Source organism: Phoca vitulina, unplaced genomic scaffold, assembly GCF_004348235.1.
Source record: "Phoca vitulina isolate PV1807 unplaced genomic scaffold, GSC_HSeal_1.0 scaffold4, whole genome shotgun sequence".
In the NCBI taxonomy this organism is placed as follows: Eukaryota; Metazoa; Chordata; class Mammalia; order Carnivora; family Phocidae; genus Phoca; species Phoca vitulina.
In genome coordinates this window covers 16,387,713-16,415,265 of record NW_022589707.1, presented here as the reverse complement: position 1 = coordinate 16,415,265, position 27,553 = coordinate 16,387,713, and the positions used below count along the sequence as shown (strand labels likewise).

The window sequence follows — 27,553 nt, the reverse complement described above, 5'->3', positions numbered from 1 at the left end:
GATGCACACAGGGGCCACGCACGTGCTGCACATGTTTACCTGGGTTTCTGAGGGGGTGTGTGCACAGTGTGCATGTGCATGCGTGCATGTATGTGTGAGTGTGTGTATGTGCGTGTGTGTGCGCATGTACCCATATTTCATCATGGTCTATTGTGTCTCCAGTTCCCCACCCTGGGCATGTCCCTGTCACCAGCTCTTAGAGCGGCCCTGGAGACACCTAGCACTTGGTATCCCCCAAGTCAAGAGGAAAGGGAATGCCATGTGAGGACTGAGCCCCTTTTCTGTGCTCCTCAGCCCCCACAGAATTCCACGTGAACCACTGAGGGACCATGGGCCACGCTTGCGACACAGTGTGAGCACAGAGCTGAGACCAAGATATCTAGGTCTTCCTTCCATCCAGTGCAGGGTTTCCCGGCAACCCCAGGGTATGGCAGGTGGCGGCAGCCCAGGCAGGTGCAAGACGTGATGAGCAAGATCCAGAGCTCAGCTCCCACAGCTGGGGACACCGAACCACTGGACCCCATGTTCCAAGCAGCCCACGCCACCATCCCAGCACCAGGAGAAAACACACATACACACAAGTCTGCCGTGGGAGAGCCCCCAGTTTTACTGCTTCTGACCGAACACAGTGAGGTCTTTGTGGGACACAGGCCCAGGCTCCCGGTGCCTGGGTAGGGCACTCTTTCCACGGCTCTGGCCACAGCAGGAGCCGTTCTCCAAGGGGAGGCTTTTGACCCGATGAGTCCTGGTGTCATCCTGGCTCCGGGTGCCCCCTGAGGCTACTGGCTGGGGCTGGGCAGAGGTCCGGGGGGCTGGTCCCCAGTGAGTTGGATGGGGGGGCAGGCCTCGGGTGAGACACAGTGGGCCTCGTGCTCCACCAGACCCGCAGGGCACTGGCAGCCAGGAACGCACGGCCTCACACAGTGGGCTGCCAGCTCCCCTGGGGGGACGTGCTGGTTGAAGCAGGTGCGGGGACAGGGCGGGCCACACTCATCGAACACGAAGCCGCGGTCCAGGGCACAGCCCACCGCTGCAGGCGGAGGGAAGGCAGGGTCACGGGGGCACCCCGTCCAGACCCGAGCCCTCTGTGCCACCCTTTTCCCCAACTCGCGCTGGGCTTTGCCCCCTCACCGCAGAGTGTGGGGCCCCGCCAGGCAGGCGTCACCCCCGCCCGGCGGCAGTGGCCTGCATAGGCCTCCAGGGCGTCACAGAGGCAGGCATCGGCCAAGGAGCCGGGGCCACAGGCACACAGGTCATACACGCAGGCGGCAAAGAAGGGCTCCGGCGGCACCACAGCGTGGCAGCGGCTGAACGGGGAGGACGTCAGCACCCCGCACCGGGCATTGGCCTCACGCCTGGCTCGGTAACCCGCTGCCCTGCACGGATCCACCTCGCGGCCCTTGGAACATGGCCGGCTAGGTCCCGGCCCTTCTGGGACCTAGGCGGGAAGAGTGACCCTGATGTGACAGCATCCCCTGGGAAGCTGACCTTGGTGTGCTACGTTCTTCACAACACTTTCCACCAAATATTTTGGTTTAGCTTCAAAAACCTCCCTACAAGAACAGCACAGGAAGCACCGGCCACTTTCTCCTTGTCCCCCTTTTACAGATGGACAAGCCGAGGCCCAGAGCAGGTAAGGGACTTATCCAAGCTCACACAGCCGGTGAGTGGCAAGGGAGGGCTTGCAGATTTAGATGATGCCTCTTTCAACAGGCCGTCCTGCCTCCCCCAGCACCATGACCCCAAATCATCCTGAAGCTGCAAAGCCCTTCAGTGATCCCCCCGCTTTCCATATAAGCAGGCTGTTCTAAGACTCCCACTCAACTGTGCCTCCCTCAGCCACCCAGCTCCTGTGCCACTCACCTGCCAGCTATTCCCAAAGGCAGCCTCTGTGGGCAGGAGCAACCCCTCAGGGCCCTGCAGATCATCCTGGGCAAAGCCATTGAAGTTCCCACAGAGCCCACACATCTGGCCCCGGTAGGAGCCAGGCACGCTCACCTCCACCTGAGACTGCCCGTCCCACAGCACCTGTGCAGAGAGGCTGGCACTGGGGAGCGGGGAAAGGTAGGGACCCCGTCCTGGCCCCAGGCACTGTCAGCACCCTCCCTGCTGGAGGGGAGGAGAGTGGGTGGAGAGAGGCCCCCCCCCCCGGAGAGGAGGCAGCTCTGGCCAAAGCCAAGTTGGCCCACGCTGTGAGTCCCGGGCGAGGACATGAAGAGCTGACCACACTGGCACGAGGACACTTTCTCCCGTTGGCATCCCTGAGCTGAGCCCCTGGTGAAATGCACACCCACTTCCAGAGATTCACTTTCTCGTGGGCATTAGGGCCTTACAGAGGATAAAGCACAATTCGAGTCCAGATCAGAGAAGTATAGACAAGCCTTATTTTATGAATTTACAGATTGTACTTCTTGCTGAAGGCAGGGAGAAATTTACTCTCTGACATGGGAGTTGGAAGGAATCTCAGAAGTCGCCTAGGAGACCTCAGCTGACACCCCCCCCCAACAGTTCCCCCTTTTTACCAATGAGAAAACAGGCCTGGAGGCAGTTGGTACCGGCCTAAGAGTCCCACTGTGTTGGTGGCTGAACCAAGATTAGAAACTAGGCTCAGAACTCCTTTCGCTGCACCCAAGAATCCCAAGATCCCCTCAGAATCCAGCCGAACTTTCTCACCTCCCTGGCCTGATCTGGCCCTGGACCTAGCCGGTATTCCCACTCCCTCTCCAGATACAGACGCCCGAGCCGGTCCGGGGCTCCCACACCCCCACTGGCCCTGGCGGCGCACCTGGAGCCCCGGCTGGGCGTGCAGGATCACCGTGCGTCGCTGCAGCTCCACGTACAGCAGCGGCTCCTGGAGGAAGGGCAAGGCCACCGGGCGCCCGTCCACCTGGAGGAGGGAGGCGGGAGGGGGACGACGCCGGGCCTGACGAGTGGACCGCGGACGGCGCGGGACCGACCTTCCCCGGGTCCTCGGCTCTGCTCACCGTGACCGCTCTGCCGGGCAGCAGCCGCACGACCACGTCTCCGAGCAGCACCGCCACCTCCTGCGTCCAGGCCACACCCCTCCGGCCCCGGTTATCGTTGGTCACGTGCACGCTGTGGCGTGAGAGGCCCAGGTGCCGTGGTCAGCAGGCACAGGTGTGGGGAGTTGGGGGAAGGCAGAGGGGGCTGCGCACCTGAAGTCCGCTCCGCGGCAGTCCTTGGCCAGCACGTAGCTGCAGCTGCCTTGGAAGTGCAGCAGGCGGCCGTCGAAGGTGCGGTAATGAGGGTCTCCGAAGGCCGTGCAGGAGGCGGGTCGAGGCAGGCAGCGGGGGCAGCAGCTGCCGGGACTCAGGGCGGGGGCCTCGTCCTGGCCTCAGCCCCAGGCCCCGTCAGACACATCGCCCTCCCCGCCGTGCCCCACGCAGAGACTCCCCGGGACCGAGGATCGCCCGGGAGTCTCCGGGGACTCGGACTCCGGCCTCCGGGCTCACCGCGAGCGGGCTCAGGGCACCCCCTTGTGGCCACGCCTGGAACTGCACGGCCTCGGGTACCTCCGCCCCACCGCGCGGCGGCCGCTACCCTAGCCCTGCCTCCCTCCTTCCTCCCGCCTTGTCTCCCCCGGACGGCGGTGCCACGTGCCCACTCACCCCACCGCCCTGGACCGCGGCACTCACGGGGCCACAGGAGAGCGGCGGGCAGCGCTGGCTCTGGCAGCGCACCGTGCCGGCCACGCAGGAGCAGGTGGTGCAAACGTCCACGGCCCAGCGCTCCCCGGAGGCCACCGCCCGGCCCTGGTGCGCACACGACTGGGCGGGGGCTGAGGCGACAGGAGCGGGGTAGGGTCACCTGCCCGTCCCTCGCACTGAGGTCTCGCTCGTCCCCAACCCCCATCGTTCTGGCTGGCACCTTGGCATCGCTCACAGCAGCGGCCGGCCTCTCGCACCTTCGCCCAGCCGTGGGGGCAGGAGAGGGCGGGGCACTCCTCCAGGTCGCACTGCACGTGGCCCCGCTGAGGACAGATGTCACTGCTCTAGGGACCTCCCGCAGGGCCTGGGGTCCCTGGCCTCACCCTTCTGGGGGCCCTCTGGGTCACAGTCTGAGGGAGCAACCCCTTCTCTCTGCCCCTGCCCCACAAGAACACCCATGTCACGTTCCAGTGGGGGATGAAATCCAGCCCTTAGTTCCTTGCCCCAGCCCACGGACGCCGCTGCCCGCTCTCAGAGGGGGCGCCTTTTTCTAATTACCTCAAAGACCCCATAGTCACTGGTCCAGTGTCCTGAGACTCTCTATCCACCCATCTGTAAGGCCCTGCGCCCCACCCCATGCCCGCCCTACGACCCTCAGCTCACACGGCAGGTGCAAGTAAGGCAAGCGTTGCTAGGGTCCTGCCAGCTCTCTCCATCTGCCACACTCCGGCCCTCAGCCTCCACCACGCATTCTGAGGAGGGAGAAATGAGGATGGGGGAGCATTGTCCTTCCAACTGCATCCTCCTCTCTGGAGCTCACCCTGAAGGCCCACAGCAGGGGAGTGCCCACACCATTCCACGAGCACCCTGATGATGTCGGTTTCTTCATCCGGTATCCAGATGACCTACTAGATGGCAGGCCCTACCCCAGGGCTCAGGAAGAGGAGAGGGTCCTGGAAGCCCAAAGAGCCAGAGGCTGGAACCTTCCCATGGGCTGGCTGCCAGCTCAGTGCAATGCCTGGCCAGTGGGCCTGGGGTCCCTGAGCCCACCGACAAGCCTCAGGCGAGGCCTTGAGAATCCAGACTTCATTCCCTGATTTCCTCTACCTTTTGCACCCCAATGAGTAACCCTTCATTTCTACAAAAGAATGAAGCCTGCATTTGGAGTATAGACCCCAGGTTGCCCACATAGACTTTGGATGCCACCCTTCCTGTCTCCCCCCCTGGGCTCATGCTCAGAGGATGCAGGTCAAGGCTGACTTACCTCGGCACACGGGGCAGCAGCTCCCAGGGGGGGTATGGCGCTCTGATGGGGGACAGCTGAGCTCAGGACAGGCCCGGTGAATGCAGAGCCATGTCAGGTCCTGGGGAAGGGCATGTGAACACCACTGGTAGAGACCAGCAGGGAGGGAGCAGGGTGTAGTTGGGAGCAGGCCTAGGCCAGATATGATATCCAAGATAAGTGGGTGCATGTCGGGGTGAGTGGGGAGCCTGGAGCCGCTGCAGGAGAGGGCTTGCTGCCCGGCCTACAGCGGAGGAAGAGAGCGCTTTGGGAGTCCCCGGGGCAGAAGGCACACCTGGCACTTGCAGGTGTAGCAAGGGTCGGGCGGGGCCAGCTCGGAGCCCAGCAGGCCTTCTGTGCAGTTACTCAGCGCCTCTGTGAAGACAAGAACTCCGTGTTGGGGGGAGAAGGGGGAAGCAGGGGGCAAAAGCCCACTCACCCACTGTGTCCCCGGACTTCTTAGTCCTAGGGCATACTCCTATCCCTAGCACCGATTCCAAGAGGAGAAGTCCTCTTTCTTCTGCGGTCAGCAAAGAAAAGTTGGGACTTTTTGAAAAGAACTTCGCAGACTCCTAGGGTGGAGGGCCTGGAAATGGACAGGGTGTGGCTTCCTTAGCCTCAGGTCACTAAGGACCATCAGAGTGCCTCGCCTGCTCCCTCTGCTACTTCCTTTTATATCACCCGGCTAAAATGGCACAAGGAAGCCCAGAGAGCCAGGGAGGTACTCCAGGTTCTAATCCTGGCTCCAGCATTCAGTGCCTGTGCCATTTTGGGCAGACTAACCAACTGCTCTGAACCTCCGTTTTCTCATCTGTAAAAGGGAACAATAATACCCCTCACTGGGCAACTGAGAATTAAATGGGATACTGTTTATTCAAAGCACCGAGTACAGTGTCTAGCATGCAGTAGATGCATAATAAATGTTAGTCCTCTTCTCTTTCCCTGAAGCACATCCTAGCAAGTGCTGGTAAGAACGGCTCCCCACCTCTGTAGCCCCTCTTTGCTGCTTTCAAGAAGCCCGCGGCCGGCAAAACTCCCGCCCCGCAGCGCCACCTGCTGGGCAAGATGCTCCACAAACTGGCTTCAGAGTCCAGGATTCCCAATTCCCCCCTGCGGGGTTGCAGCCCTCCCCTGCCAGGGCATGGGCTTCCAGAATAGTCCACCGGACTCAAGAAAGGGGGAGGGCTGGGCTGCAGAGGAGAGCTGGGTGGCTCTTCCAGTGTCGCTCTGGGGGTGGCCATCCTACCCTCTTTACCCCCATCCCCAGCGACTCACGGGCACAGGTGGGGCAGCAGTGCTGGGGCCCAGGGGGCAGGAGCTGGCTGGTGGGACAGCCCACCAGGCTTGGACACTGCCGCCGGTGACACTGAATGCTGGGGGGTCCCTCAGGCTGCAGCTACAAAAATGAGTGAGCAAAGGGGGTGGGTCTCAGGCCCTGGAAGCCGAGAGACACCCTCTTTCCCTGGACTCCAGGCCCTTCCATCTGCCTGCTGCACCTCCCCCTGGATGTGTCTTGGGCAGATTAAAGTCCAGTCTGCAGAGACTCACCGTCTCCCCAGGTTGCTTCTCACCCCATGCCCTAATTCCCAGAGGTGATGTCCCCTTCTCTTTCCTGTTACTCGGGCCTGACCCTTCATGTGACCGTTGACCCTCCTGCACTTTCATGCCATCCTCCCTCCTCCCTGCCAAGTCTCCGGACATGGGACATCATACAGCTGCTCGACATTGCCTTCACATGGAATTCCCTAACATGCCCCCCAACCATTTCCCAGGTATCTCCCTCTACCTCCCATATACACCCACCCTACACTCCAGCCAGGAGGGCCTTCCCACTGCCCCCCCACCCCTACCCCCCCACTCAGCGCCCTCCCCACCCCACACTTCCTGGTCCTGCTTAGCTCCTCACTTCACCCCAAGTCCTGCCTCACCTCCTGGCCACAGGCGCACATTCTTCTCTCTGACCCCCATAGTGCTCGTGCCCCACAGGGTCCAGGCTGCCCCCTTTACGGTGCCCCACCGCTCAGCGTTGCCGTCACCCACCTCACAGATGCACACTTCACACGGGTCTGCCCCAGGCTGGAAGCTCTCCCCGGGTTCATACTTGCGGCCCTCATGCTCACAGTCTTGGGGCGGGGGTGGGGGTGGGGGTAGGAGCAGAACACGACCAGGGAGGCTTTAGGCTGGCAGGAATGCCAGGGGGTGGGGTTCTCTGCCCCCGCAGTGCCCCCCAGCTCCAGGGATTGGCGTGTGTGCAGGAATGGGGGTCACTTCTCTAGAACAGCCCGGCTCTGCCGCCCAGCCCAGTACAAAGGACGGAGATGTTGAGTGGGTGCCGCCTCCCTGCCTTCCCCCAGCCGGCCCCAGGCTCCCAGTACCAGAGCATCGAGGGCAGCAGTCGTTGAGCCCCTGGTGGGGCCGGGCACAGGCGATGACACACTGGACGTGAGCACAGGTCACGATGCCCTCATGGCACATGCAGGAGGAGCAGGGGCTTTGGGGGTGCACCCAGCTACTGCCTTCAGAGTGCTCCTCCCCATCGGCCAGGCAGCCTGTGTCCCAGGTGGGCAGGGATGAGCTCTGAGGCTTGGTTCTGCCTGTATGCCCTTATGCCCCCAACCCTGGGTGCTTGGCAGGGCATGTGGGTGCTGGGAGGGGGATCTGCAGGGAGGCGGTGAGAAGGGGGGGCAGAGCTCCTATGTGTGGGGGAGGGGAAGGGCCCTGGCTCAGGGTCAGAACACCTGGGTTCTTATCCCATTCCATGTCTGCTTGCTTGCTAGACCAAGGGCTACAACAAATAGTAGCCCAGTACCAGCAATGGTAGCTGGCATGCAGTAGGTGTGTAATAAATGCATGTGGAAAGAAGGAAAGGCTCCATCCCTAAGCATGTGCCCAAGGTAACAATGTAGACCCAGATGGCTAAGATGCAAATCCTGACTGCCACCTACTAGCTGCATGACCCCAGGCAAGTTATGTTACCTCTCTGTACCTCGCTTTTCTCATCTGTAAAATGGGAATAATAATAGTACCTATTTGATAGTGTGTGGGTTAAATGGATATGTGTCAAGTGCTGACCTCAGACGGGATGTGCTCAACCAATGTGAATCGTCATTATTTTGATGATGAATAGAGTGTGGTTAGGAAGGGGGCAGTTTTGAGGGGGTGATGGTCTGGGCAGGCCAGGGGCAGGGAGAGGTAGGAAGAACTGAAGACTAGCAAGGTGGGAGGGCCAGGCAGGTGGACAGGGAGCGGGAGCCCGGGGGAGAGCTAGCAGAGGGAGGTGGGGCAGGTACGGGGCATCAGGCCGGGGGGGGTGGCAAAAGCAAGGGGGCAGCCACATGGGGCCGGGCATACCTCTGCAGCGAGGGCAGCACCTGGCCTGCTCCGTGACCTGGAGCGGGCAGGACAGAGGAGGGCATGGCAGCCGCACACAGCTGACCTGGCCAGCCTGCGGGACATGCCCTTTAGGCCAGGAGCCCCAGCAGCATTGTGGCCTTGTCCCCACCCGGCTCTGCCCCCTCCCTACCATACCTGACAACGACACCACTCACAGCTGCCTGGGGGCCCCTCAAACTCTTCCCCGTCCCCGTGCTCCCGGCCCTGGGAGAGGCAGCCTGTGGGAAACACGTTTCCTGGGTGAGGGGCTGTGCCACCTTGCCCTGTCCAACCTCAGGCCTGGCAGACGGGGGGGGGGGCATGTGGAAGGCAGCTCACCGTGGCAAACAGGGCAGAAGCAGGGTCCTGGAGAGGGATGGGGGCAGAGAGCTGGAGGACATGGCTTCTTCTGGCAGTGCATGGAACCTTCCTGGGGGAGAGAGGTCACACTGCCACTTCTGGACTCCATGTCGTCACAACCTCACACCAGGCTACACATGGCCCCAGGGCGGGCTGTCCCCACTGAGCCTGCCAGGCTCCGACCCCCCTCCCTTGGCCTGGGAGACCAGAATCCAAGCCTCTTCCACCAGATGGTACCCTGGGAGATGGGGGTGGAGGAAACAAGGTCTTCCTGGTCAGAGAGGAGGATCAAGGGATGAAAGGTTACCAGGTTTCCAAAAGGCCACCTCACCTGGCAGGTGCAGAGGGAGCAGCCAGGGTCAAGTGGATCAGGAAGGGTCTCTCCGGGGGCTGCAGTGACCCCATGATAGAGGCATCCTGGCAGGGGAGGAAATGCAATCAAAGAACATCTGTCCACGTAGCCCTGCACGGCCATGCATGCCTGGGCCTGGGACCTCCACCACGGCTGGGGGAGACATTAGGTGCGGCCTGCCGAGGCCAGCAAGGTGAGGGTGGGAGGAGAGCCTCCGGCTAGCTGCGAGTGGGGAGGCCAGCAGGCATGAAGGGGCTGAGGACTGGAGCTGGGATCAAAGACTGCTGGCAAGTTTCGGTCTGCGTGGCCCGAGGGAAGAGGAGGTGAGGAATATGGGCACTCCTGGAAATGAAGGCTCGAGGTGGCCCGGGCTCACGATCATGGGCAAAAGAAGCCAGGAGGGTAGGAAGCTGCCTCTCGTGACTGCTGACTCAAGGGCATGGGAGCCCTCGAATATGTTTGAGTCTGCTGATGTGACATTTTAGGAAGGCGATGCGACAGTGTAAGAGCAGGAAGTTCTGGAAGCATGAGGCCCAGTTATCTGAGGAGCACAACCGTGAGTCTGAGGTGACAGCAGGGACAGACAGGAGGGCACAGGTGGGGTGTGAGGAAAGCACAGGGTGTGGGTTTGCTGTGGGGCCCTCTCAGGGGAGGGCTGACGGTGGTGAGACCAGGTGACTCTGGGCGCCTGGGAGCTCCAGAAGGGGCAGGAAGGGCAGGTGCTGTCTTACCCTGGCAGGTCGGGCAGCAGTGTCCAGCCGGGGTGAGCGGGAGGCTGCAGCCTAGAGGCTCGCAGGGCCGGCGGCCACACGTCACGAAGCCTCCGAGGCAGGTACACAGATTGCAGGGCTCTCGGGGATCCGGGAACTCTTGGCTGCTCAGGTAGGACTCCCCTAGATACTCACAACCTTGGAGAGAGAGGACGGGGAGGGGCAGGGCAGAGGGCAGAAAGGGTGAGAGGTGAGCGGTAGTCCAGTCCAGTCCAGTTGGGCCTGAGCTGGGGCCTCAAAGACACACCTCGCTTTTCTCATCTGTAAAATGGGAAGGGGAGGAGGGGAGGGCTCGAGCCAGGCAGGGGAAGGGGGCCAGAGGAGTCTGGTGTGGGGGTACCGGCCGAAGCTCAGACTTCCCCCCTTCAGCCTGCAATCTACCGGGAAAGACCCACACAGAATCTGTCCCTAGAGTTAAATACTCAGCAGGCCACTGCCCAGCCAGAAGGCACCAATGTCCCCAAGCTGAGGAGAGCTGGAGATAGCCCAAGATGGCTTAGGAGACATGGTTCAAGGTATCCTCTTTCCAGTACTCTTTCCAGCACTCTGATCAATCAGGGGCGGGGAGGGGATCCCAGAGTGGTGGCGGCCTGACCCGAGCAGCTCTCTGACTCTTGCTGACCTCTTTTTTTAAAAAGAGAGGGCGCTTCGGGTGATAATGATGTTTCAGGGTTGGCTCATCAAATGCACCCCTCCTGCGGGGGGTGCTGATAATGAGGGAGGCTGGGCAGGTACTGGGACAGGGAGTACGTGGGCAATCTCTGTACCCGCCTCTCACTTTTGCTGTCAACCTAAAACTGCCGTAAAGAAAAAAATAAAGTCTTAATAGGAAAAAAAAAAAAAAGAGGGCGAGTCTGAGTCTCAAAGCTTTGGCAGGCAAAAGTGCCTGACTCAGATTTAATGTTTTCTTTTTAACTGTATTAGTATTTATGGAACTCTTCATTCCTGGCAAATCGAATTCATTTACAGTACGATATAAAAACTCCTTTCTAAAAAGATTTAAATTTAAAAGTTAATTTGAAGAAAAATAGTTAACTAAATAAAATTATAGGTGGTCGAGGGTATGTAACAATATTGCGAAGATAGTACAAGGGTGACCAAAGACTGGGGAACTGGGTCTTGTTCCACCGTCTCTTGTTTACAGGAGCTGAAGTTAGAGTTACATTTAAAAATGGTTAAGGTAGTGAATTTTATGTTATGTGTATTTTACAAAAATACACATTTTTTAAAATGTATTTTTTAATTAAAAAAAAAAAAAAAGGCCCAGAGAGGTTATGTAACTTGTCCAAGGTCACATATCCAAATAGCATCAGCGGCAGGATGACTAAAACCTGGCAGCACCAGGCTTTAGTCCAGTGTTTGTTATTATGTGATAGATGTTGTGGACCCACTCTAGGGCAGTAAGGGTGATGCCGACCCAGCCCTCCCAGCCCCTCATCCCCACAGTCCCCTGGCCCTCACCGTCACAGGCAGGGCAGCAATCACCCCTGGCGGGAAAGGGGCACTGAGCAGGTGCACAGGCCCTGGGTTCGCAGCTGACGCTGCCCTCCCAGCAGAGGCAGACGTGGCACGCGGCACTGGGCGCAGGGAAGCGCTCCCCGCTGGCGAACTCCTTCCCCTGGTACAGGCAGCCTGGGGAGGGGGGAGGCGAGGAGGGCAGGAGCCGGGGCTGTCTGCCAGGCCCGCAGCCTCCCAGGCCCTGCGGACTGGGCACTGTCCCCCTCTCCCCCCCCCACCTTCTTAGTGAGAACCCCGACGCGGGAGGGCTGGGCTTGGAGGGAGGGGGAGGCGGAGTAAGAGGGCACCAGGTAGGGCGAGGCTCAGGGGCAGAGTCGGAGCGAGCAGGGGGCGGGGGCGGTGGGGGCGCCGCCCAGGCGTTACCGGCGCAGGAGGGGCAGCACGGCCCCCGGCGCGGGTGGGCGCAGGGCGCAGGCGGGCAGGGCAGCCGCTGGCAGGACGCGGAGCCGTGGAGGCAGAGGCAGCGGAGGCAGGGGTCGTCGGGCAGGGAGAAATGCTCCAGGTGGCGGGCCGGGACCCCGCCGCCCGGCCGCGGGCAGCCCGAGGAGGCGGCTGCAGGGGAGAGCGCGCGTCAGGGCTCCGGGGAGAGGCTTGCGGAGGCTCCCCGCCCTCCCCGCCCTCCCCGCTCTCCCCGCCCTCCCCGCTCTCTCCGGGCCCGATCCGCCGGAGCGCGGCGCCTCCTACCGGGGCACTGCGGGCAGCACTCTTCGGGCAGCAGGAGCGGCTCGGGACAGGGCAGCGGCGGGCAGCGGCGGGCAAGGCACTGCACGCTGCCGCTCTGCAACAGGGGGACCACGCCAGGCCCGGTTAGCGGCGGGAGGCAGAGGAGATCCCCGCGCCTCCTGACGGCCACCCTGGGGCACCGCGTCCCTGGTGTCCCACGTCCCGCCCCTCCTCCCCCGGGCGGGGGGCGGGGGCGGACTCACCAGACAGCGACACTGCCGGCAGGGGTCGGAGGGGTGAGGGAAGTCCGCGCCGTTGGGGTACTCTTTCCCACCAAAGGCACAGCCTGGGGGATGGGGCAGCTGTAGGCCCGGGAGGGGCCCTACTCCTCCCTGGGTATGCTGCCCTTGCAGCCCTAAAAGCCCATAGAGGGGACCAAGCCATCCCAGGAGACACCCCCCACCCCCCATCCCATCCACCTCACCATTGCAGTCGTTCTGGCAGCAGGGACCAGGCAGCGGGTGGGCACAGGGGGCCCTGGGGCAGGCCCGAGGCTGGCAATGGGCATGGCCTTCCCGACACTGGCACTCCTGGCAGGGGTCTCGGGGGTGGGAGAAGCTCTCGCCATCCACAAACACTCGTTCCTCCAGGATGCAGTCTGAGCATTGGGGCGGGGGGAGGGGCGGGAGTGGCGGCAAGGCCTGACAGTTCTAGGGCTGGGCCAGGTGCCCAGCCATCCTCGGGGTCCAGAGCCACTGAGGAAGGGCCACGAGGAAGCCCCGAGAGGAGGGTCTGTGTAGGCAGGCGTGGGTAGCTCTCTGAGCACACGCTTGTGTGTGTGTGTGCATGTGTGTATTTGAGCCCATTTACGTGCGGGCACGTGTGTTGCCCCTGAGGGGGACGAGCCAGGGAGCTCATGCGTGCAGGTGCGTGTGTTTGTGATACCCACCCTGGCACAGACTCTCCACCAGGGCAGGACTCGGGTCACACTGCATGCCAGCACCCAGTCTCCGCATGCCAGACCCAAATGTTTGTTGCATGAACCTGCTTTATACAGAAAGATATGCAAATATATCTGACTGGTGGGGGGATTGGGAGAGGAAATACAGAATGGAAGGAAAGAGTCACAGAGTAACACGAAGGGATAAACAAATCTCTACTCTGCCTCCCGCCCATACTCTGTGAGTTCCAGAGAGTTCCAAGCTGTGTCCGACTGGAAACAATTCGGAAGGCTGCTGCTTTCTAAGGTATCTGGTGAGCCCAGGGGGCCATGGGAGAGCTGGGTCCAGGGCCCCCAAGCCAGACAGGTGCAAGAAGCACATACCTGGGCACCTGGGACAGCACTGGCCGGGTCCACTCTGGGGCCTGGCACAAGTTGTGGGAGGGCAGTCAACCAAGGAGCACCTCACAGTCCCCTCCTGGGAGCAGGGGAGAGGGCAATGGGGGTGGGCCCCAGGAGGGGCTCAGCAGGGCAGCGCAAGCCCGGGCAGGTACCTCGCAGCGGCAGGCGTGGCAAGGGCTATCTGCGTCTGTGAAGTTCTGCCCATTGGCGTACACTTGGCCCTGGTAGGTGCAGCTCTCACAGCTGGGGCAGCAGGCGCCTGGGTGGGGCAGACTGATCAGAGCCCGGCGAGCCGGGGTGGGCTGGACAAAGCGGGGGAAGAGAGCCAGATCCGGGTGGAGCACTCACCGGGGGGCTGGGTAGGGTGCTGGCAGGGGGCTGGGGAGCAGAGCACCGCCCCACACATGGGCACGCCATCGTGACAGGCGCAGGTCGTGCAGGGCTGACCATCAGGCTCCCACTGGACCCCCTCGGCAAACTCCTCTCCATCGAGCACACAGGCTAGAGCGAGGGGGGCTGTCACCAGGGCAACCTGGACGCCTCCAGCCGTCCCTGACCTTCCCAGACCACGGGACCCTGGCTTTGCCATCCCCACGGTGGCCTCTGAACACACACCGGACTGGTTGGTGGGCCCGGCAGTGCCCCCCTCCCTGTGAAGGAACCCCTTCCATCTGCAGCGGCTGGACGCAGCCCTCCTGTGAAGCAGTTCCTCCCTCCCCCCCTCCCCACACCTACCTGGGCAGAGCTGGGGGCCAGAGGCAGGCAGCGTGCAGGGGGCAACCGGGCACTCCTGCTCCTCACAGGAGACCTCGCCGGCCTAGGAGGGACGTTGGCTAAGGGTCCTCAAGGGCTGACACAGATCTGGGGCGTGAGAGGGCGGGACTGGCTACCTGGCAGGAGCAGCGGATGCAGCGCCCACTCTCTTGGAGTCTAAAGGTCTCCTCACTCTGATACTGGTGTCCCTGGTACTCACAGCCTGGATAGGAGGACAGGAGGACTGGGGCGGGGGACAGAGCTGGAGGCTGCCGGCGAAGCCTCACACCACCTCGAGGCAGCCACCGCCCCCCCTGCTGCGCCAGGCTCCCCTACCTCCAGGATCCCGGGGCCCAGCTGGCCATGAGAAGGGGAGGTGAGGACGTGGTGACGGGAGCTTAGGCTTATCAAGCTTCTCCTGTACCGTAGTCCAAGGGGCTTCCTATAGGTCCCAACGCCTGCGCCCACCCCTGAGCCTCTCTGGGGCCAGTGCTTGCCCCTCTCCAGGTGACTCGAGGCCCCAGCTCACCTTCACACACTGGGCAGCACTGCCCAGGGATCCTGCCTGGGTGTCTGCAGGGCACAGGTGGGCAGGGCAGAGGCTCACACTGGACGCTCCCGTTCTGCCGATAGGGCCTGGTCAGCGTTCGAGAGGCAGGCCCGGGAGCCAGGCCCTCCCTGCCGGGCAGCCACACTCACAGCGCAGCGGCAGTGCGAGCAGGGGTCCCCAGAGCCCACCGGCTCTCCGCTGCGGTACTCCCGCCCATTTAGGAAACAGCCTGTTGGGGGAGAGGGTGCCTCAGACCCTCCTCAGGAACCCCCCCCCCCACACACACACACACTGCTGCACGTCCTGGTCCCGGCCTTCGTGGGAGCCCGAGCTGGGCCGTCCGTGAGCTCTCTGAACGCCCGCCCCAGGCGCCACTCCCCGACTCACCATCACACAGCGGGCAGCAGGTGCCTGGCAGGGGCCGTGCGGGGTACGGGCACAGGCTGGTGCACTCTTGCTGGCGGCACTGAACGTGGCCCTCCTGGGAGGGGGCGGAGGGGGCGGAAGGGGCAGGGGAAGGGGCCTTTAGAGCTCCGTCATGTGGCAGAAACAGCAATTGAGTCCCTGCGATCCACTTATTAGGTATTGTTACGGGTTGAACTGTGTCCCCCCCAAATTCATATGTTGAAGTCCTAACCCCCAGCGTGTCAGAACGTGGCCTATTTGGAAACAGGGTCATTGCAGATGTAATTAATTGAGATGAGGTCAGGAGTGGGATGGCCTCTCCAATAACTGTGTCCTTGTAAAAAGGGGAAATTTGAACACACACACACACGCACACACACACACACGGAGAGCAACACGCAAAGATGAAGGGAGAAGCCGAGGGATGCCAAGGATCGCCAGCAAACCACCAGAAGCTAGGAGAGAGGCCTAGAACAGATTCCCTGTCACAGCCCTCAGAAGGAACCAAACCTGCTGACACCTTGATCTTGGACTTCTGATCTCTTGAACCACAAGACGGTACATTTTGGTCGTTTAAGCCAATCTGCTTGTGCTACTTTGTTATGGTGGCCCTAGGAAACTAATACAGATGTATAACCCAGCATGTTACTGAAGCACTCTGTGACTCAGTTTACCCATCTGAAAAAAGACAACAATAGTTCTGTCCTCGGGCTTCTGGGTGGCTCAGTCGTTAAGGGTCTGCCTTCGGCTCAGGTCATGATCCCAGGATCCTGGGATCAAGCCCCCCATCGGGCTCCCTGCTCAGAAGGGAGTCTGCCCCTCCGCCCTGCTCGTGTTCTCTCTCTCAAATAAATGAATAAAATCTTAAAAAAATATAGTTCTGTCCCCATAGCCTGTTATGGGAATGAAATGAGATGGTGTGACCTCCACCTCTGCAAGCTGGCAATCCGACGGTAGCTGCTGCTACCCCCCACGGCCCTTCCCACCCAGACCCCACCCCTTGAGCTCACACCTGCATCGGGGTCCCCCACGGCCAGTCTCATAAGTGGACAGCCAGTGACTCTTCTCACAGGTGTTGGGGAGGGTGGTCCGTGCGAGCAGGGAGGGGGAGCACATCCTTGCAGAGGGGGTGGGTGCAACCATTTGGGTTGCTGAAGTGAAATCCCATAGGGTGGGGGGCTTATAAACAACAGAAACTTAGTTCTCACAGTTCCGGAGGCTGGGAAGTCCAAGAGCAAGGTGCCAGAAGTGTCTGGTAAGGACCTGCTTCCAGGTTCCTAGACACCTGTGTTTTCAATGTGTCTTCACATGGCTGAAGAGAGGAGGAGCTAGCTCTCTGGGGTCCCTTCTACAAGGACACTAATCCCTTTCACAAAGGCTCCACCCTCGAGACCTAAACACCTCCCAAAGGCCCCACCTCCTAATACCAGCACCTTGGGGGTTAGGATTTCAATATATGAATTGGGCTGTGTGGGGGTGGGGCACAAACATTCAGTCTATAGCACCTGGCATGTCTTTCCTCATTTCCCCCTGCTTAAATTCTACTCACCCTTTAAGACCTAAACCCATCCCTCCCATGAAGATTTTCCAGATCTGTGCTAACATAACACAAGTCACAAATCACTTTAAATTCTCTAGTAGTCAAATTTCAAAAAGTAGAAAGAAGAAGATAAAACTAAATTTTAAGATATTCCATTCAACTCAATATATCCAACAGTTATTTCAACATACAATCAACACAGAGTATTAATGAGATATTTTATATTCCCTTCTTTCGTATTAAGTCTTTAAAATCCCATGCACATTTTACACTCCAGCCCATCTCAGATTGGATGGCCCCATTCCCAGGGCTCAGTGGCCACACGTGGTAGGTTACAGATTGGACAGCCCAGTTCTAGATGGCTCGAGGAAATCTGCATTTCTCTCTTCCCGGAGCTGTTGCCGCCTGTCCTCTCCTGCCCTGTCTCAGTCCTGGAGCTTGCGAGCTCTTTGAGTACCTTCACAAACCCGCGCTGCACACCTGCTATGCTCAGAACTTGGCACACAGACAGGCACAGCCCCGGCCCCCGGCCCCCCGCCTCACAGAGCCCGGGATCAGGTCTTCTCCACCTCTGTCCCCTCCCAGGGCCTATGGGACGTGCTCAGTGAAATGAAGGAATGAATGCGGTGGGCCTGGGGTGTGGGAGCAGCGGCGGGGCTCACCAGGCACTGGCAGATCCAGCACGGGTCCCCAGGAGCCGTCCACTCTTGGCCATGCTCCCGGTAAGAGCCACCTTCCGTGCAGCCTGGGGTGGGGGTGAAGATGGGCAGAGAGGAAGCCTGGTGGCAGCCTGCCTGGCTGCCGGCTTCAGGCTGCCCCCACCTTCCTCCACATGCCGTCGGGGGGCTCTCTCCTGAGCCCAAACCAGACCACGTCATGCCTCTGCCTAGACTCCTGGGGGCTCCCAGGGCACCAGACAGGGTAAGACCCAAGCTCCTCAGCCTGCCCTTCCAGGCCTCCCAGGACCCAGCGCGGCCACGCCCTCCTCCCCCTGCCCTCGGCCTCCCCTCATCTCTCACTGCAGGCTTTGGCCATTCGTGTGTGCTTGCACCTTCCCCCCTAACACACACCCACCTCACACTGTCAGTCCCACACCTTTGTGCAAGCTGTCCTCTCTTCCTGGGATGCCCTCCACCTTATTCCTCCCATCACATAGCTAACTGCTCTTTATCCTGAGGGCTCACTCAGGACACGCGGTCTCCGGGACGCTCTCCTTCCTGTGTCTAGGCTGGATTGGGTCTCCTTCCTCTGAGTTTCCACAGTACCTGGCACCTGATCCTCATCCTGCCTTTTCGGTAGTACTGGTGTGCGACTCAGCATCTCCCTCTAGCTGTCCGCCCCGAGGGCCCGCCTCTGTCCTCCGTGCCCAGAGTAGGTAATAATGGTCAACGTTTATCAGGGTATAGAATGTCATTATCCACACCTCACAAATGGGGAACTGAGGCACGGAGTAACTCCCTCAGAGGCACACAGCCATGACGTGGCAAGGGCAGAATCTGAGCCCAGACACCTCAGCTCCAGAGCAGGCTTGACCCGGCATCGCTCCCCCACTGACCAAACCCCCCAGGTCAGAGCCAGCAGAACGAGCTCTGTTGTGGAAGAAATGGCGTGACTTCCCCGCCGGGAGCTCCACCAGGGAAGGGTCAGGGCTCCTACCTTGGCAGGTCGGGCAGCAGCGCCCAGGCCTTGGGACCGGCTCAGGGCAGGGGCTGGGCGGACACTTCATGGGCACACAGCGAACCAGGCCGCTCTGCAATGCACAGATAGCTGGCTCTCAGAGAGCGCGGGATGGGCAAGGGTGCGACACCCTTGGGGGGGGTGTGTGGGGCACAGGGCCGGGATGGAGGGAAACCTCACTGGCAGCAGGTCTTGGAAGGTACATGAGGGGATGAAAGGGCAGCAGGGGTGGCCCAAGGCGGGGCAGGGAGTGAATAAGGAGGAGCAGGGCCTGGACAAAGGGGGGGTGGTGGGACTTACCAGGCAGGAGCATTGGAGACAAGGGTTGGAGCTGGACAGGAAGTTGGCCCCCTCTTCATAGGACTGCCCCTCATATTCACAGCCTGGGGAGGGTTGCCAGGATGATAGGCTGGTCAGCAGAGAGCAGGGTGAGTGGACATCACCCAAGGGAAGGCATGACCCCAAGTAGGTACTGGACCCTCGGGGGCTGAGGGGGTGGAGGGGCGAGGCAGGGCAGGAGGTCACCTGGCCGGCAGACGGGGCAGCACTCCCCAGGCGGGGTATAGCTCTCCAGGCAGTTGAGCTCTGAGCATGAGGGCCCCTGGCACCGCACGGTCCCTGCCTGCAGGGCAGACACTGAGCCCTCCCTCCCTCTCCACTGCCCACGCTCACTTACTCTGCTGGCCTAGGGGGCCTAGCAGGCTGCAGCCTCGATGGCTGGGGGGTGGCAGCAGCTCTGTCTGGCCCCCGGATTGGGCTTGGCACTGCCAGGCCGGGGGTATGCCGAGCATCAGGGATGTGCGTGGTGGCCGGGCCTGGGCTCTGATTCCCTTACCTGGCAGGTGCACATGACACAGGGCTCTGGATGCCACGTTTGCCCGGCCCTGTGGCCTCCGGGGCAGCCTGTAAAACCGGGGCCAGGCCCCCCCGCGTAAGAGACCCATAGTACTGGAGCAAAAGCACCCACAAGTACCACATCGAAGGGCACCATTCAGGCGATAACCAAAGATTTTTATACTTACTACAGCTTTCCAGAAGATGGCAGTCAAGTGTCTGACTCAAACATAATCAGTAGATTTCCATTATTTTACCATAGAAGTGTTGAGGAAAGGGTGCCTTTTCAAAAAATTTCACCGAAGATATACGAGCTAGCAGTGGCCTCGAGGCACCTCGTATCCTGAAAGCTTGGTGCATGTGTGCGTGCGTATGGGCGTGCTTGTGTGAGGGCACATGCGTGTGTGCGTGTGTGTCCCTTGTCTTTGAGATCCATCAGCTCCAGAGACTCCCCTCCTCATCTTGGGCCAAGATTCCCAGGCTCCATTTCCAGACCCACTGGTCCCCTGAGCCCCTGACCCACCCTTCACACTACCAGCTGGTATTCTGCTAGATAAAATATAGGATGCTCAGTTGAACTTGAATTCCATATAGACAATCTATACTTTTTTTTAGTATGAGTATGTTCCAAATATTGCAGGAGACGTACTTACACTAAAAAAGTATGTGTTGTTTATGTGCGAAATTCCAATTTAACAAGGCATCCCGTATTCTCTTTGCTAAATCTGACAACCCTATCCCTTGACTACGAGCTGGTGACATCCCTCAGCAGGGCCACTGCGTCCATCTCCTCCCACTTCTCTTCACGTCCCTGGCACCACTGCCTTCCTAGCTTCCTACTGTTCCCTGGGGTCTGACCAGTCGCCCGTGCTTTAGAAGCACCCCTCCCTCCCTCTGCAGCCACTGCCGTCCCTGATTCCCTGGCTCCATGCCTAGATGACTACTGTGCTAGCCCGCTAACTGGTCTCTCGCATCTAGCCCAAACCAGATGAATATTCCTACAACGCTCCTTTGAACAAGCCACATTCTGGCTCTGCAGCCTTCAATGGCTCCCCATTGCCCCCAGAAGAAAGTCCAAGCTGCAAGGCTTACAGCAGGCTCTTTCCACTGGGCCTTTCCAGACTGCTTTCCTACAACACACCTCTCCCCACCCTGTTCTTGTGCCCGAAGGGCCATTGAGTACTGTCTCCTTCCGCTGAAATCACTTTCCCTTGAAGGTGCGGCTCAGATGACCCGCCCCGACACAGTCTTGAGTGGAGCCCCCTGCCTTCCCACCATCTCCTCCGGCAGCTAACCACACACTGCCCTCCTATAGTTCTTTGAATCTGGTCATTGGATCTTAAATCTTGTGTTGTATTAGCTTTCAGTTTATCTTCTCAATTAGGTTAGAAGCCCCCTGAGGGCAGGAAAAAGGTCAGACAGAGCCTCTGGCTCAGTCCCAGGCCAGAGTCCGTATTTGCGGGCTGTGCTTCGGTTCTGAATTCCCGGAACCACTGCCAGAGTGAATGGGCAGGCACCCTCTGGGCACGTGGCGGGGGGGCACACGGTGGCTCTGGGGGCCCCCAGAATGAGTGCAGGAGGTGGGGCTGGGTCTGGCGGGGGGCTGACCTGGCTCACAGTGCGGACAGCATGCTCCCGGCTCCGGGCAGGGTCCCCTTGGGCACGGCTTCTGGGTACAGGTTATGGCCCCTCCCTGTGGGGAAGCCGACGGGTGGCTGCGTGGCGGCAGAACGCTGAGGGCCTGGCCTCCGGACCCGAAAGCTCACCCTCGGCAGCGACACAGTGGAGGAGCAAGAGGCTGAGGCGGCTCAGGGTACATGGGCTACCCTCAGTCCGAGGGCAGAAAAGAGACATCCTACCCCCACCCCCATCCTCTCCTGCTGCTCTGGAGCCCCAGAAACCATCTCTTCCCCATGCCAGCAAGTTCCCAGAATGGAAAGGTCCTAGGAAGGGAACCGAGAGCTTCCTCAATGGAGGAGCGAGGAGGGAAAAGCTCAAGAAGGTGGATGTGGAGCCAAGTGAGGGAGACCAGGCGGGTAGGTGACAGGGACAGACGGATGAGCAGGGACAGGGAGGGTCCACAGGTGAGGGGGTGATGTAGGAAGACAAACAGCTCCATCCCCTCTGCCCTCCATGCCACTGTTTGCCAGGCCCAAATCAGAGGGGCTTGGGGGCCCCTCACCATGTGTATGGGGGGGGGGTTGAGCTCCAGAAAACAGAGCCACTTGGAATCGGGGGGAGCCACTGTGGCAAGGCTTTGGGGGAGGGGCGGGCAGACCCCATTACTCAACTTCCAGCACACGAGGCTGCAGTGACTGGTAACTTAAGTGAGGCAGGTGAGGGGGACAGGTCTGGGATATGCAGGGGGGTCACGGGAACTCACCAAGCAGTGGCAGGTGGTGCAGGCGTCTGGGGAGAAGGCCTCCCCGTGGCCATAGGCCTGCCCGTTGTGGCTGCAGCCTGGGGAGGAGACAGGCTGTCACTCAGGCCCTCACGGCCATCCCCAGGTGCCCAGGTGGTCCTGGCAGGCAGATAGGGTGGCACTGACCATGGCCACGGGGCAGGCCGGGCTTGGGCTTGCAGTGCGCAGCCCCGTCCCGGCAGACACAGGCAGTGCGGGTGTCCGGCTCCCAGCGAGCGCCCTCGGGCCAGGCCCGCCCCAGTCCCCAGCACTGGGCAGAAGCGGGGCGGCATTCACAGGACTCCAGCCGCCTCACCCTCGCCTGCAGCTCCTTGTTCTGGGGGAAAGACGGAGGGGAGGGTAGGAGGTGCTGGCTCAGCTCCGCCCCATCCGACACATCTGGCAGATATGTGGGGTGTGAAGACTGAGCAGGGCGAGGAGGCAATTTGACTGTTCCAGGCACAGGTGGGTCCCTTCCAGGCAGCACCTAGTTTAGCCACAGTTCTCAAGATCTGGAGTCTGGACAGGCTCCTAGGGGAGCCCGGGGCCCCCGGACCTCTCCTTTGGACAGAAGCGGACCAATCCCCTCTCCCCAACAATTGGAGACCTTTATCCATCCCAAATACTTTCTGATGAGCCTTACGTACAGTAGGTACGTAATAGTGTTGGCCAAATACATGAAAGGACATGAACATCTAAATTGATAAAACCAATACTCTGGAGATTCTTCATTTGTATGGAAGAATCAATATTAAGAACCGTTCATATAAGAACTTCTCCATGTGCATTTAAAAACCAAACTCTATTTTACGGTTCCCGCCCCCCCCCCCCCGCCCCAACCCTTCTTTCCTCTAAGGACGCAAGACCTGCCCTACCCCGCACACACCCCCAGGCCTCCCGCACTACCTGCTCTCTGAGCGCCGTCATCTGGGCCTCCAGCCTTCCCAGCCGTTCCTCCAGGGGGCGCCCCTGCTCCTGGGGGGCCCCAGCAGGGGCCGAGGCGAGGGCAGGCCCCTGCGGCCGGTTGTCCTGGATGTCAGCAAGCTCAGGGGGCTCCCTGAGGATGACCCCACCTGAAGGGGACAAGAATCCAAGGTGGGCTTGTGGGTGAGGGACTGACAAGGTCTCCTGGGTCCTGTCTTCCAAACACTGCAGGGGAGGAGGGGCACCCTGGGCCCCACTCCTGTCCACCTGCCCACGCACCTTCCAGAGAAGGAGATATGGTCTGTGAGGGTGCCGGAGTGAAAGCGTGGAAGGAGAAGGGAAAAGGTGGACAAAAGGGGCCCAGACCAGCTTTCCCAAGTAGCAAGGACCTCTGTCGGGTATCAGCCCCAGGACCCTGACCTGCTGGGGCCATGGGGAGAGTATCTAGGCCGGGGCCTCCCTGCAGCCTCCCATATGCTGCAGGGGCCTCCAGCCATGGGGAGCGGGTCAGGGTCCCCCATCTTTATATGCGCAGGGTCTTGGCCAGGGTGAGCCTGCGGAGCTGACCAGCCAGGCTGGGAGCGGCCAGCGTGGGCTGCAGTGCAGGGGAGGGAGCTGGCCATGTGAGCGCCCCCGGCCCTCCAACTGCCCGTCCTCACCCGTCAGCGAGGGCGCTGTTACCCGAGCGTGTGCACAGCGAGGGGCGGGGCGGCTCCTCCCTCTGCTCCACCCCCACCCCGCCCCAGCCTTGCCTCTATTTCCAGGCCCGCGGTGGCGGGGCCGCGGGACCCCACATCGGGACCTCACAGTCTGTATCTGACAGAGGTCCTTGCTACTTGGGAAAGCTGGTCTGGGTCCCTTTTGTCCACCTTTCCCCTTCTCCTTCCTCGCTTTCCCTCCAGCACCGTCCCAGACCAACTCTACTTCCCTGAAAGGGGAGTGAGCAGGTGGACAGAGGTGGGGCCCAGGGTGACCCTCCTCCCCTGCAGGGTTTGGAAGACAGGACCCCACACTGGGCAGGGGGAGCTCCAGAAGGTGGAACTTGGCTGCATTTCTTGAAGGGTTTGGGGAAGGAGTCAGCAGGGCCCCCACTAGCTTTCAAGGCACCAGGCGGAACAAAGACAGCCTAACCCTGGTTTTTGATGACACTATGTTAGAGAAGGGGGTTCCCCTGAGTTCAGGCCTGGGGTTGGACAGCTATTTCCACCTCATTTGAATCCCTCCGGTGCGTCAGAAAAGTGAAAACCGTGGGTGGGCAGGGGGGGTGTGTAGGCTCACTCCACAGACCTCCCATAGACCAGATCCCTCCTCCGGGTGGGGGTGGGCAGAGGAGGGTCTGGAGGAGGAAGAGGAGGAAGGAGAGGGGAGGGTCTTCCCTACAGAGGCAGCAAATTATGAGGCCAGGTCTGGGGTGGCTAAAAGGGTTTCTCACAGACACTAGTCCTGTGAGGCAGGGGACTACGTCACCCACTCCCCACCCCCACTCCCCCAAGCGGGGATTGGAGAGTCTCATTTGAAACCTAAATTGTCTTCTTTCTTCCAAACCTGCTTTGGCCCGAATTCCTTGGCTTTGTTGCTGCCATCCCCACGGACTCTGATATCAATCTGGGGCTCGGTTTCCCTCTTTTGTGCCCCCCCAACCCATCAGCCTCTGGTCTTATCCAGTTGTCCCCAGTCCTCTCCCCTCTCTCCACTCAGGAGGCTGAAGTCAGAGCCATCCTCCCTGCCTCCACCTGACACCACTTCTCTAAATCACACATCTGAAGGTTCCCAGCAGCAAGTCCAAATGTGACCTTTTGCAAATGCCACCCGTCTTTTCAGCCTGCCCCACTACTCCCCACATCCAGGTTCTAACGCCCCAACAAATGCCGGTACCCAAGCCTCTTGCGCACATTCCCATTCCCTCCCTAGCCGGGTATCCTGTCACCTGGAACTTGGTAGGGCTCCTGTAGGTGGCGTTCTTCCCCACCCTCTGCAGGGCAGCTGAAGATGAGGGCTCAGCATCTTAAACCCTCCGTCCCAGCTTGACACCCCCACCCCCACGGTCTCTCCTCTCAGGCCACACCTCCAGGTCTACTTCAGCAGCACAATAAGGGAGTCAGGGAGAGGGTGGGGGTCCTTTGGGACCCTCCGGGAAGACAGGGCCAGTCCCTTGCCTGGAGAGATCCGCAGAAAGAGCTCCAGATTGTTTCACAGAGCCTGATTGCTCCCCATGGAACTGTCCTCGGCTCCCCTCTCCCCAGCCAGCTGCCTAGTCCTTGCACTGACCCCTCTATTCCTGCCTGCCCCCCCCCCCCCCCCCGGAAGGCCCAAAACAGATTCAAAGTCAGCCCCCCAAGCGGGCCCCCTCCCCCCCCCTTTCTCAAGACAAATAATTAACTTCAGACTCCCAGATTCCAGGGCAGCCTCTCCCCCACCGCTGCCTGCAGGAATTCCTCCCGAGCCATTGCAGGAAGCCCCCCCCCCCCGCCCCGGGCCCCAGGCCCCAGCCTCCGTGCGCGCCCCCACGCGGGCTCCTCCACCGACGGGGAGGACTCAGGCTGGCCCGGGAGGCGCTCACACCCCGCGGCGGGAGGTCGGGAGAGGCAGCCTGGCCCCAGCTCCTTCCCTGGGGCTGGGCTGAGTGAGAAAACGGGGTCCCGCCGGGCCGCCCCCGAGCCTTCGGCGCCCCGACTTACCTCCGCCGGTCGCCGAGACCAGGGCCAGGCTGATGAGCTGCAGGACGAGGGGCAGCGGAGCGGCCCGGGGCCCCGCCATGCTCGCTCCGCCTCGCTGTCTGTGGTCGCAGCTCCGCAGGCGCTGGGGGAGGCGGGGTGGGGACACACCAGGCCGCCTCCCACCCAGTCTTTGTTCAGGGAGCGCTTCTGGAGTCTGTCATCCTGCCCGGGGGCGCGCGCCTCCCCGATGGGCACCTCGAGCCCAGCGCCGTCCTGACCCCAGCCCTGTGGCAGAGGGCAGCGCCCGGGGAGCAGCCTCAGCCCCGCAGGAAGCTGGGACCCTCTCCTGCGTATGGTCCCTGGTGGAGACCCTGACAATAAACACAAATTTATCAGTCTGACTCCCTGGGACAGCTGGTTTTCCTGCCTCCCCCCCACTCCCTTGGGGTTACTCCATTTGCCCCGGGGTTCCCAGTTCAGCTTCTTTCTTGCTTACAGGAGGATGGGGCTGGGTTCAAAACCCTATTTAGCCAAATCCATGTGTCCTTAGGCAGACCCCTAACTGTGCCTCAGTTTGTTTGCAAACTAATGTCTACTTCATAGACTGGCACTGAGAGTATATAAATAGGGTAGTGGTTGGCACATGCTAAGTGTGTAAATAACAGTAAATAACAAATCGCAGCAAAGATGCTGCTCCAGGCTGCTGAGATCAAGGTCTCCTGCTTTCTTCCTCCTTTGTCCACCTATGTGTTTCCATCCCAGACTCTACTCACCACCCCTATCCACCCCACTAACCCCAGGCTTGGCCCCAAATGCCAAGGCCTCCCTTTGCTGCCTGGTCCCAGCCCATTTTCCAGTTCCTAAAGTCAGGCCTGGGGGTGTGGGGTGGAGGGGGGGTAGGGGGTGGGCAGCAGGGACTGGGGGCAGGGTTGGGCGTGGGGCTCAGCAGGCAGAGGGGGCCAAAGGGAGGAAGTGAGGAAAGCTGGCCACGAACTCCTCAGTGCAGCTGGGAAGCAGGGGGAGGTGGGGATGGGCCCCCGAGCTCACAGGCAAAGGGACATAGAGGGTGGAGCCATGAATCCTGCCAAAGCAGTCTCCCTCCCGGCTGTCAAAGCCAGCAAGTCAGAAGTCACCCTTCCCCCCAGCCCAGGCAGGGGCTAAAGGTCCCCCTCCCCTCCCGGCCCACTCTCCAGGCACCCTAAGAGAGGGCAGCATCTCTCCCAAGAGAGTGGACCCCTAAAAGTGCCTGTGCAGTTGACAGCAAGGGGAGGGGCGGCGTGAGCCACTGCAGAGAGCTGGCCTCTGCAGGCCTGGAGCTGGGCTCACAGGAGCAGGGCAAAGCTAGGGCCCCCAGGCCAGAGAAGAAACCAGAAGTGGCAGCTCTCATCCCACCAGGGTTGAAGAAAATAGTGCCTGTTATAAGGCAGGTCCCCTGGGAGACTGGGTGGGGCAGAGGCTAAGAGCAGACTCTGGTGAGAGCTGCCAGACCAAATCCTGGGTCTGACGATGTTTTCTACTGGTGACCTCAGGCAAGTCATTTAACTTCCAGTGGCTAATTTTTCTTAGCTGTGACCTGTCGCTCTAATAGCACCCCCCTATAAAGTGTTTTGTGAAGCTCAGGTGAATCAGTGGCTAGAAAGAGCACATTCTTTTTTTTTTTTTTTTAAAGATTTTATTTATTTATTTGACAGAGAGAGAGTTAGCGAGAGCAGGAGCAGAAGCAGGGGGAGTGGGAGAGGGAGAAGCAGGCTTCCCGCTGAGCAGGGAGCCCGATGCGGGGCTCGATCCCAGGACCCTGGGATCATGACCTGAGCCGAAGGCAGACGCTTAACGGCTGAGCCACCCAGGCGCCCCACATTCTTTATCTTCAAGAGAAGGTAGAGAAGCTTCTGGAAAACTCACTCTATGAAATAAAAACCCAAGGCCAAGGAAAGGGCGTTTGGAGAGACATTTGAGTTCCACCGTGAGCGATTACCGTGTCTCTTTTGTGCCAGGCATCGAGCCAGATACAGGGATATAGCAGTAAATGAAACATGGTCCTTCGTGGAATGCCCCCGGGAAGGCCAAGGGAAGGGGGAATGGGGTCCCTGGCAGAGGAGGAGTGTGAGCATGGGATCATGGATGCACACAAGTGTCAGGCTTGGAATACAGGCCTCACGTTTCTCTGCCAGATGCGGCTGTCCCGACCAACACCTAGCCCATTCTTTAGAAGAGGGCATTCTGGCTAGAGAAAGCAGGAAAGACTCGGGCTTGAGTCCTTACTTGGCAGCATGGCCCCACATACAGAGTGCTGTGTGGGAGCCAGGGGGATGTGTGGGCAGCAGAAGGACTCCAGGGTTCAGAGTCGCTGAGTTCTGAGTTCAACTCCTGCTCCACACTCACCGTCTGCGCTGGTGGTTCTGCATTTCTCCCCACGCCCATTCATTCTCCCCCCTCCCAGCCCCTACAGACAGCAACCCCCTGGCTTCCTGTTGGGTCAGCCAAT

At 60.5% G+C, this 27,553-nt stretch overlaps 1 protein-coding gene across 1 annotated transcript; it reads right to left on the bottom strand.

Annotated features, from left to right (window-relative positions):
* Window positions 1-589: 589 nt before the first annotated feature.
* Window positions 590-25,168, bottom strand: KCP (kielin cysteine rich BMP regulator). The gene is made up of 40 exons (XM_032401297.1): window positions 25,090-25,168; window positions 22,394-22,560; window positions 21,635-21,824; window positions 21,470-21,546; window positions 20,695-20,779; window positions 18,553-18,635; window positions 18,232-18,325; window positions 17,238-17,320; window positions 15,018-15,111; window positions 14,780-14,859; window positions 14,610-14,703; window positions 14,218-14,303; window positions 14,063-14,144; window positions 13,676-13,828; window positions 13,480-13,586; window positions 13,310-13,403; window positions 12,470-12,643; window positions 12,249-12,331; window positions 12,007-12,100; window positions 11,686-11,874; window positions 11,266-11,436; window positions 9,766-9,942; window positions 9,014-9,099; window positions 8,662-8,752; window positions 8,479-8,561; window positions 8,302-8,395; window positions 7,326-7,499; window positions 6,991-7,073; window positions 6,226-6,346; window positions 5,246-5,325; window positions 4,933-5,032; window positions 4,332-4,420; window positions 3,889-3,991; window positions 3,657-3,799; window positions 3,177-3,349; window positions 2,985-3,096; window positions 2,786-2,887; window positions 1,864-2,028; window positions 1,132-1,438; window positions 590-1,030 (listed from the first exon to the last, which is right to left on the bottom strand). Exons 1-40 carry the CDS (start codon window positions 25,166-25,168, stop codon window positions 780-782), a joined length of 4,893 nt encoding a protein of 1,630 aa, XP_032257188.1. The 3' UTR covers window positions 590-779.
* Between the last annotated feature and the right edge of the window lie 2,385 nt (window positions 25,169-27,553).